The 10,539-nt window shown below is 41.1% G+C and overlaps 1 protein-coding gene across 1 annotated transcript; it reads left to right on the top strand.

Moving 5' to 3' along the window:
- The first annotated feature begins 9,185 nt into the window (after window positions 1-9,185).
- On the top strand, window positions 9,186-9,666 carry LOC112178698 (mavicyanin). The gene is made up of 2 exons (XM_024316887.2): window positions 9,186-9,354; window positions 9,464-9,666. The coding sequence occupies exons 1-2, from the start codon at window positions 9,186-9,188 to the stop codon at window positions 9,664-9,666; spliced, it is 372 nt and encodes a 123-aa protein (XP_024172655.1).
- The last annotated feature ends 873 nt before the right edge of the window (window positions 9,667-10,539 follow it).

The following is a 10,539-nucleotide window of genomic DNA, read 5'->3' as shown; positions in this document are numbered from 1 at the left end:
AAAACATGATAATCAACGTTGCCTCCTTTGCTGGGACGTATCAGGACATGGATCAGAAGCTTTTTGATAAATCTGGTAAGATTCGATTTCATGAGCATTCATGTAGCTCATGAAATCTCCAAACCTTTCTTCTAAAAAACAAAACAAAAAAATCACTAAAATTGGCTTCTGGGGTCGTGGAGGACATTTTTTTCATTTTCAAAAACCTAATTGGAAAATGCAGAAGGTGTAACTTGATCTATCATGAGTAGGGTCCTTCTCAGGCTGTGGAAAAATCACCACGCAAATGAGCTGAGTCAATAGAAGCACAACGCTTGCAGCTGCCCAAGCCTTTCATTGTTTTGTGGAGAACATGTTTGATAATGGTCAGTTTAAATTTCATGGCGTTCAAACATCAATCTTACCTTCGATTGCAAGGAATTAGTTTGGCTCCAATGATGGCAACAAGCCGAGGAAGCCCGCCAATTGTTATTCTGAATACAGGTGCAAATAGCAGGTCTGTTAGCAGTGTCGATACCCTAACATTGGTCCCCATAGATGAGGTCCAAAAGGAATTAAAATGAGGCAGACCTACGTCCCCGTACTCTTCCCCAAAGATATGGGATCAAAAAATAAAAACCACTCCAAATCGAAGAAGGTACCAACTAAATAAGTCCTGAATTTGCTCTATTTCGGAAAACCTCCTGGCCCTAGTTCTAAGGTCAAGAAGAAAATTTAGTTTCTATGTTTGTTTGAACTTTGCCTATTACCGTGTTGCTTCATATCTAAATAGGCTTACTTTAAATAAGTGAGCATGACATGTCAAATTAATGGTCATATCCTATGTATCACCGTGGTATTTTTTTTATCACAACTTCTTACATTTTTGTAGATGGTAGTGGAATGATATGTAAAAATAAAATAAAATAAATGTTTATGTCAATAATACTATTATTAAAATTAAATTCCATATCTATATATGGTAAATGGTAAATGGAGAATTTCATATTAGATTATACAGTAATTATTTGGAAACGTGAAGTGACTACAATAAATAACTTAGATTTTGTTTGTGGACAAATAAAAAGGGAGTGCAACCGTGCTAGTATGAGTAGTATCAAATTGGATCTAGGGATGGCTGAAGACTAAAGATTGTTGTTTCTAAAAAAATGTACAAATTAAGATGTTATGCACTACAACAAAAAACCTTATTTGCGAGGGACAAGTTTGTCGCTAAAAAAATGACATTTCGTTTCCGTAATATTTTGGTGAGAAAATTATTTTGGTCTTTAGTTTGTCGCGGAAATCTTGTCAAGAAAAGGTTTTGCGAGGAAAAAACTACTTCCTCTCCAAATCCTTTTCAAGTTGAAAATAATTGTTCTCGTTGTTATTCTTTTGCGACATTTTTTTTTCCCCACCCAAACTCATATTATGTCCTCGTTTTGAGGGATAGAAAATAGTCGTTTAATATACTTTCCTACATACATATTTGCTCACTTAAGGGACAGTTTTAAGGGACTGTGAGAGACAAATGTTTCTCAACCACATGTATTAAATATAAAAACAGAAATTATAACAACTTAAAATTGTGCATTTATTTTAAAGCAGAAATTATAATGACTTAAAACTATGCAGAAATTATAACGATTTAATAAATTCATCAGTATATAGGATTTTCTAAGATTACACGACGAGGATCAATTGCAATAGTTAGTTAGAAAGTTATAGCATGTCCTTCTGAAGGCATATTACCGTACTTTTATATTCTATGTATGAACCAACAAATGGTAGGTGAAAAGTATTTCAAAATTAAAATCAATATCTATATAAATGGGAAATATACAGGAGAATTTCATATTTGTTCAAGGAAAACCTAATTTGTGTTTAGCCCAAACTCTAGGTTACTTGACCTAGTGGTAATAGGATTTAATTAGAAGGATCTAGAATCCTAATCAATGTAGAATTACTTTCCTTGTATGATTAAGATTCTATGCATTGTAATCCTCTATATAAAGAGGCCCCTATTATCAATGAGAATACACAGCAAATTCCTCTCAAATTCAGTTTCTCTAAAACACGTTATCAGCACAAAGCCCTAACCCTGAAATCCTAAATTCGTAGCCTTCAAATCGCAAAAACCACCGCCGCCCACCTTGAAGATCTCAACTCCAGGAGTCCAGAACCGGCGGCCCCGCCCCCGGAACCGGCCGGAAAATATCCGAACCGGCCACCGGAAGTAGCGAAAATCCCCTGCCCAGTTCAAAGCTTTCCTCACCACCTCCTGCAGCCATACTCGACCACCTGCAGCGTCTCCACCCCAGTAACCAGGAACCGGAAATTTCATCACCGGAACCTGCCAAAATTTCATCGAACCCGCCACCGGAATCTTATTAACCTGAACCGGCAGAAAGAAAGAAAAAAAAAAAAAGGAGGGAGGAGGAGGCCCCAGCCCAAGCCCAACAGCTGCAGTCCAAGCCCACTTGCTGCAGCCCAAAAAAAAAGGTGAGCCCACGTGCAGCAAGCCGCCAAGCTCAAGCCGCCAAGCCTTTCTGCCACGTCAGCACTGGACCTGCCACGTCAGCTTCGACTGCCACGTCAGCACTTCAGTCAACGGTCAGTCAACGCTGGTCAACACTTTTCCGGAAACTTCCGTCGACTTTTCCAGCGACATTTCCAGTCAGCTACAGTAATTTCCGGCGACCACTTTTTCGGCCATCTTTTTTAGGTAAACTTTTCTAAAAGTTCCCGTTTTTGAAGTTTTTTTTCAATTTCTTCTTCTTTTCTCGGGGACTTCCAACATCCCTTCTCCTACCCCCCTTTCTTCTTTATAGGGGAGACCAAAAGCCGAACTGTGGGGGTTCGTGCTCACTCCAAGCTTGGAGCTTGTAGAGTCCTCCAAACTTAGAGTTTGTTAAGAAGAAAACGATCGACCAAATACATCGTTGTTTAGATCTAATCCAAAACTCCTCTTGGAATCGGATTTTCTTGGAAGCGACTACGCTCAGAAAAATCCCTAATTTCTTGGAAGCGACTACGCTCAGAAATTTAATAGTTTTTCGTGGTAGCCTTTTCGCTCCGAAACTAACCCTAATCTTGTGTTGTTTTTCAGGATGAGTAACCTGAACAAGTTGAACTTCGTTCCACTAGAAACAACTGGCGCAGGATACCATAGGTGGGTCCGAGATGTGCGCCAACATCTTAAGGCTGATGGACTTCTGGGAGCCATCCAAGAGCCTGGTCAGAACGTGCTCTCCATTGAGCAAGCTACTACTTTCGAAGCAAAACAAGCTAAAGCCATAATTCTCATGACAAGGCACATGAATGACGCGCTCCAAAATGAATACCTCAATGAGGAAGACCCAAGAAAGCTATGGGTAGAACTTGAGCAGCGATTTGGCAACGTTCGTGACTCCCTGCTTCCTGATTTAGAAGTGCGATGGCATAGCCTCTGCTTTTGTGATTTCAAGTCTGTGCTTGATTATAACTCGGAAGCCCTTCATATCAAGTCTCTGATGGAGTTTTGTGGCCAAGCCATAACTGATACGATGTTGATCGAGAAGACTCTCTCTACCTTCCCCGTCTCTGCACTGATGATTTCAAAGAATTATCGGATTGATGTAAATGCAGGACGTATCACAAGGTTTCATGAGCTCATTGGAGCCATGAACGTAGCTGAAAAGCACGATAATATCCTTGTGAAGAACTATAATGCTAGACCCGTGGGAACTAAGCCTATTCCGGAGTCTAACTATAGTCGCGCCCTCAATGGAGGACGCAAGGAGCAAAACCCTAAGGATAGGGACAATTCTGGACATTCTGGTCCATATGTTCGCCCTAAAGAGGAAGGAAATCACCAAGAGAGGCGTGCACGGAACCGTGGAGGTCAACGTGTGAAGAGAGAGAGAGGCGGAGCCTCCGACCATGGTGGTAACGCCACTAAGAGGATAGGTCGTCCAAATCGCTCCCCAATGGCGCCTCGATCAAGGGAGCCTGACCATAATGATGTTTGTTTTTGATGTGGATCAACTGAACATTGGGCCAAAACATGTACCGCACCCCAGAATGTTGCAAACGCATACAAGACGTATCGTGAAGCAAGGGAAGCGAATTACATGGCACAAGAAGATCAAGATGGCGATCTAGATCTAAGGGTGGAAGACTACAAGGATCAAGACCAAGAAATTGGCGATTTTGATTAAGTCTTTTTATTTTCCAAGAGATGTAGGCGATTGCCATATTACTTTTTATTGGATTAGATTTTCTTTGATCATAGAAACAATGATGTATTCCGTTGGCTTATGAATAAAATTTCGAGTGCTTTTCATTATGACTCAATTTTGATTCTAAGCATATTACTTTGTGACTACGATGGCTAGGCCATCAATATTAATTCAAGGACATGGAATAGCCCAAGTTCCACTTACCAAATGGCACCTTGATTACAGTTGTCACAGAAACTCTCTACGCTCTTAGGGCAAATAGTACCCTATGAATAGCCAACGAATTCCATGCGAAAATGCATGTAGAGAACGGAAATGAGTTCCTTTGCATTACCTCTAATGATTGCGAACAAAGATGCATCTTAGAGAAGTTTATGTGTCTCTCTAGTGGACTTTATGTCACTATTCGAGCTATTAAATCCAATAAAGTTATGAGAGAAGATCTCTTGGATTTAGACACATATTGGCTTTGTCACGACAGGATAGATCATCCTAGTCATGATATGATGATCCGTCTACAAAAGACTTCACATGGATATCATTTCTTTCGAGCGAAACGAAGCATGAATCACAAGTTGATTTCTAGACTAAGTATGACCGACGCTGCTGCCTAGGGCACCGCCTCAGTCCACCACCAGCCTAGGGCTGGCGTAGTCCCTATCCATGACTCCATGAATGGCGTCTATCATGGTGATGGCGCCCTAGGTGATGCTGCAATCACCAACTTGCTTCAAAATAGCGTTTCAGACGCTCAGGCCTAACCAAAATTCTCATTGGTTGCTTCTAAAGCCTCTCGCTCGTTTTACTAAAGCCTGTTCCTTAGGGAAATTAGGACTGAGACCGTCCTATGCAAAGGATATGACATTACTCATTCTGTTCTTACAAAGAATCCGTAGGGATTTTGTGGATTGATTTAACCAACTTGCGGACGTTTAAATATCTCATGATGTTGGTTGACACGCAAACACACTGGTCACGTGTTGTGCCCTTGTCCACTTGTAATGCTGCTTATGCTACACTCTTAGAACATATCATACAACAACGGGCTCACTCCCCGAATCATCCTATTTAGTCAATTGGATTTGACTATGCTAGAGAGTTTACATCGAAAGACTTTCGATGGATATTGCAATGGGCTTGATGTTAGACATCACATTCCCATGTACACACCCAATTGGTCTCGCGGAAACGACTACGATGGTAGTCCGAACATTGGTAATGCGCACCAATCTTCTTACATCCGCTTGGGGTGATGCAATATCGCATGCAGCTATGCTAATTCGTCTACGACCTAATGCCACTCAATGTACCTCTGTGTTACAGCTAGTGACTGGGTACACGTCTTTTGTACTTACGCATATTTGAGTGAGTCATTTTTGTGCCAATTGCGCCCCACTGCGCTCTATGATGGGTCCTTACAGACGAATGGGCAACTACGTTGGATTTGAGACTCCAACAATCGTCCGCCACTTAATGCCCTTGCAAGGCGATCTCCTTACCGCTAGATTTGCGGATGTCACTTTGATGAGACAGTCTTCCTGTCGTTAGGGGGAGATAAGAACACGAATGTTCAACAGGAACAACAGGAATTGTCGTAGTCTGTCCCCACTATGTCTCATCTTGATCCCTATTAAAGTGACGAGATCACACAAATATGCTGCAAACATGCCTGCAAGGAAGGACGACCTTACGAGAGGACGTAGCGCCACCCTACGCGGAGGTAGGCATGGCGCCAATTAGGGCTGTCAATTCTGACACGACCCGATAACACGACTCGAAACCCGCACGAAATAAAGCGGGTTGAACCCGCACGATTAAAAAGCGGGTCAGCCACGGGTCAACCCGCCATGACCCATTTAATAAATGGGTCGGCCACGGGTCAACCCGCCAACACGAAGTGAACCCGTATAACCCGATTATGCTATATTTTATCCTGAAATTTTAGACGTTGGGAGTATTTGATCATAGGATTAAACAATTTGAAATATTTTTCTTTATAATTATTGGATTTAATTATTTATGAATTATATATAATTATTTATATTCTTCGTCTTGTAGAGTTTTTAGCAAATTTAATCAATTTTTGCATTTTTTTAGTTAAATGGGTCGCATTGTTAACCCTTAAATGAGTCATTTTGTCAAACACAACAGAACCTATTTATTAAATGGGTTAAGCGGGATGGAAACGGGTAATCCGTTTAATAAATGAGTTGGGTTTGGGTTTAAATTTTTGACACGATTATTAAATGGGTTAGGTTTGGGTTTGTATCTTGCAACACGATAAATACCTTGACCCGACACGAACCCAACCCGACACGACCCATTGACAGCCCTAGCGCCAATGCCAAAGAGAGTGGCACTCTGGCGTTACAGGCCATGGCCCCAGCTAGGATGCGTGGGAGGCCCGTGGGTTCGAATGATACTTTGGCACATTCCAATCCTTTGATCATCAAGACTCAAAATCCGTCTCATGAGTATCTTCCGGGTTATGGTTATCGTTGGGGGACGCCTCAACGTCAGAACTTATTCCTGAGAATATAGAGCTCTATGAAACTTACACTAGTGTACATGAGACGTGGGATAGAAACTCCATCATAATTGATGATGTAGTTGCGTATTTCGTTGCGCATGAGTTTGTTGAGTCAGATAATATCGAACCACGCTCCGTTGATGAATGAATACCAACGTAGAGAGATTTGGCCTAAATGGAAAGATGCGATCCAGGTTAAGATGAATTCTCTAACGAAGTGGAAGGTTTTCGAGCTAGAGATGCCAACACCTCCTAACATAAAACCTGTTGACTAATGGGTCTTCATTAGAAAGCGTAGTAAGAAAAAGAGATGGTAATCTCGCCTTATGGCGCAAGGCTTCTCACAAAACTCCCTGGAATCGACTACGATGAGACATATTCTCTCGTAATGGATGTCATTGCACTCCACTACCCTGTCAGTTTGGTAGTTTCCGAATAACTGAACATGCAGCTTACAAATATGGTCACTTACGTATCTTTATAGGGATCTAGATACGGAATATACATGAAGGTTCATGGCGAACTTCATTTTCCCAAGTCAAGTGGCTCTAGACCATGGAGCGCGTTTACAATAAGGTTGAAACGCTCACTAATGTGACTACTTGATTGGGAAGGGATATGCCCACGCGTTTCTATGACAAGTTTCGGATTCTATCGCGGTTCATGTTGGACATGATCTTCATTAGAAGCCCTTAAAGAGTTAAGGGAAACCGCTGAACACTTGATATCCGTAGTTTGAGATGAAGGATTTTGGGAGAACACGATTATGTCTCGGTTTAGAACTTGAGCATCGTGTCGATAGATGCTTAGGCATTTTGACAAGGTCAAGCCTTCAAGCACCCCCATGATCGTCCATAGTCTTGATCCTGAAAAGAATCCTCTTCGTCGAAAGGATGATGACGAAGATGTGCTAGAGGCAGAAGTGCCTTACTTAGTACAATAGGCGCATTATTGTACTTATCCCAATGCACAAGACCGGACATCTCATATGTTGTGAACTTGTTAGCTAGATATAGCTCTGCGCCAACGCGACGCCATTGGATTGGTGTAAAAGATATCTTTCGATACTTGAGATGTATGAATGATATGGGCTTGTTCTATCCCTATAGAAAGATGATGAATTCGGACCCATCACACACCAGGTACGCCGCCAACACTGGCCTGCGTCCACTATCCCCATCCCAAAACGACATGTGTTTTGGAAGGTTTTGCTGATGTTGGGTATCTCTCTGACCCACACAATGGTCATTCCCAATCCAGTTAAGTGTTCACTATGGGAAAAGACCGTGACATCTTGGAGGTCTACAGAATAAACCCTAGTCGCTATATCTTCGAACAATGCAGAGATCATTGCTCTTCACGAAGTGGTTCGTGAATGTATATGGATTGTATCCATAATTACGCATGTTCGAACAATTGTGGTTTGAAGTCTACCACAGATGAGCCTACGAGCATTTAGGATAATGCTACTTGTTTTGAACAAATGAGGCAAGGCTACATCAAAAGCGACAACACTAAGCATAATCAGCAACAACAGACTCTCCTCGAGATCAAAGTGAACTAGATTCAATCTGAGGACAGTGAGGCAGACTTGTTTACTAAGTCATTGCCCAAATCCACGTTCGAGAAACATGTGGCAAGAATTGGCTTGCGGAAATTATCTGAACTCCCATGATCGTAGTCATCAGGGGGAGACGCAGACATCAGAGGGAGATGTCTACATGTTCACCTCGAAACGTGAAGGGTGTGTTGTGCTCTTTTTCCCCTTCGACCGAGATTATTTTTGTCCCACTGGGTTTTTGTTACTCGGCAAGGTTTTTAACGAGGCAACGAGAGAAGCACTGCGTTTGGGCAACACAAGGGGGAGTGTTCAAGGAAAACCTAATTTGTGTTTAGCCCAAACTCTAGGTTACTTGACCTAGTGGTAATAGGATTTAATTAGAAGGATCTAGAATCCTAATCAATGTAGAATTACTTTCCTTGTATGATTGAGATTCTATGCATTGTAATCCTCTATATAAAGAGGCCCTATTATCAATGAGAATACACAGTAAATTCCTCTCAAATTCAGTTTCTCTAAAACAATATTCAGATTTTGTGTTAATTATTTGTAAAAGTAACTCCGATAAAGACCTTTTGATTTTGTCTATGGGAAACTTTTCCCAGTTAGTCTCTGCTTGGAATATCTATATATGTTCCTTAACGATCTAATTGCTAAACCCCTTACGGCAACGAGCTTTTACCTGCATGCCTTCTTTAATGTACGTTGTAGTTATCATTTCAACGGCGTAATAACCAAAGTATTTGTTCCCATATATACAATTGGTTATGGTCACAAGCATATTTGTACGTTGGTTAATCCCTATATATACATACGCTTATACATGTAGGGAGGGCAATATAATTAGTCTTCAGATCTGAGTGAGTAGTAACAAGAGCTATATAGGTTTACTAAAATGGCACGAGTCAGTACTACTGCTCTTGTTGTGATTGCCGTTTTCGTTGTTTTTCCAAGCATGGTTTTGGCAAAACAATATATTGTCGGAGACGATCAAGGCTGGGAGGGTACTGTTGATTATCAAGCTTGGGCAGATGGCAAAACTTTCCATGTTGGAGATGTTTTAAGTCCGTGTTTTTTCTTTGTTGCTATCGATTCATGAATTTACTTTATATATATGTTTGTTTTGATAAGTAAAATTGTGGCTAACTTCATCTCTTTTTTTTTCTTCCTCAGTCTTCAATTACGAAGCTGGTAACCACGATGTTGCTCAATCAGCCAGTGCTGATGAGTTCAATGACTGTGCTTCATCTCCAGACTTGGGTACATATACTAGTGGCAACGACGCGTTAGCCTTGGACGTCGCTGGAACCTACTATTTCTTATGTGACTATCACTGCGCTATAGCTCAGCAAAAGTTTATGGTCACTGTGAACTAGTTGTCTCTCCCTATTTAGCACCCTATCGATCGACAAACTCTAAGAACACTTACTTGGTTGAGATCCAATGATTCTCAGAGAGTTTTATGTTTAAATAATAATTTGCATTTTTTTTTTTTGGAGTTTTATTAACCTACCTCATTGTCAATCTACAGAAAATGTATAGATTGGTATTTCGAGTGTGCTAATCTTAATAACAACAGCATTAGACAAATAAGTTATGATCCAATGAGGTCAGCACCAATTGTATCATGTATCCTTTGCCAACTCTCGTTAAAATAAATAAAAATTCAATCTTGTTTGTTTGGATATTAGTTGTTTTTAATTTGAATATATGGACAAAAATTCTTCCACCCACCCGGGTGGGTGGTCACCCCATGTGCTGTCAAGAGATCTGACGCTCCTTGCGGGACTAGCCAATGTACGCCATTGGATCAGTCGTTAGTTAATAGACGGAGATACGGTCACGGTTTCAAATAGTGTCGGCCAAAAAACTCTTCAATCAATGAGGTAAAAAACCAATGGATGGGTAAATGAAACATACGATTTAATCTGTTTCTTCTTCCTTGTTTTTCATCCTTTTCGTATTTTGGGCGAGTCCAAGCGCGAGCAGCCAGACCTTCGAAAGAACCCAAGAGAAAGCCGCCTACATGGTGAAGTGTCTGAGGCCAACCAATGCGGTGATCCTCATACACGATTGCTACGCCGGCCACAAGGCCTTCATTGTCAAGGTCGTCGACTACACTGCCTCATTGACGGAATCAAGAACCAACTATATGGTGAAGCTAGATCGTGTGTGGTTTAGAATATATGGGTTTAGGAATTAAATTACAAGAACCAACTATGTTATGGATTTTAAAGTCCTGTGCCAAA

This window comes from Rosa chinensis, chromosome 1 (assembly GCF_002994745.2).
Source record: "Rosa chinensis cultivar Old Blush chromosome 1, RchiOBHm-V2, whole genome shotgun sequence".
In the NCBI taxonomy this organism is placed as follows: domain Eukaryota; kingdom Viridiplantae; phylum Streptophyta; class Magnoliopsida; order Rosales; family Rosaceae; genus Rosa; species Rosa chinensis.
This window is presented reverse-complemented; position numbering and strand designations above follow the sequence as displayed.

Bases quoted from the DNA above. Each gene is read 5' to 3' on its own strand.
- LOC112178698 (XM_024316887.2), top strand. From the start codon at position 9,186: ATGGCACGAGTCAGTACTACTGCTCTTGTTGTGATTGCCGTTTTCGTT. The intron at 9,355-9,463 runs GTCCGTGTTTTT...TTTCTTCCTCAG, and splicing joins CCATGTTGGAGATGTTTTAA to TCTTCAATTACGAAGCTGGT.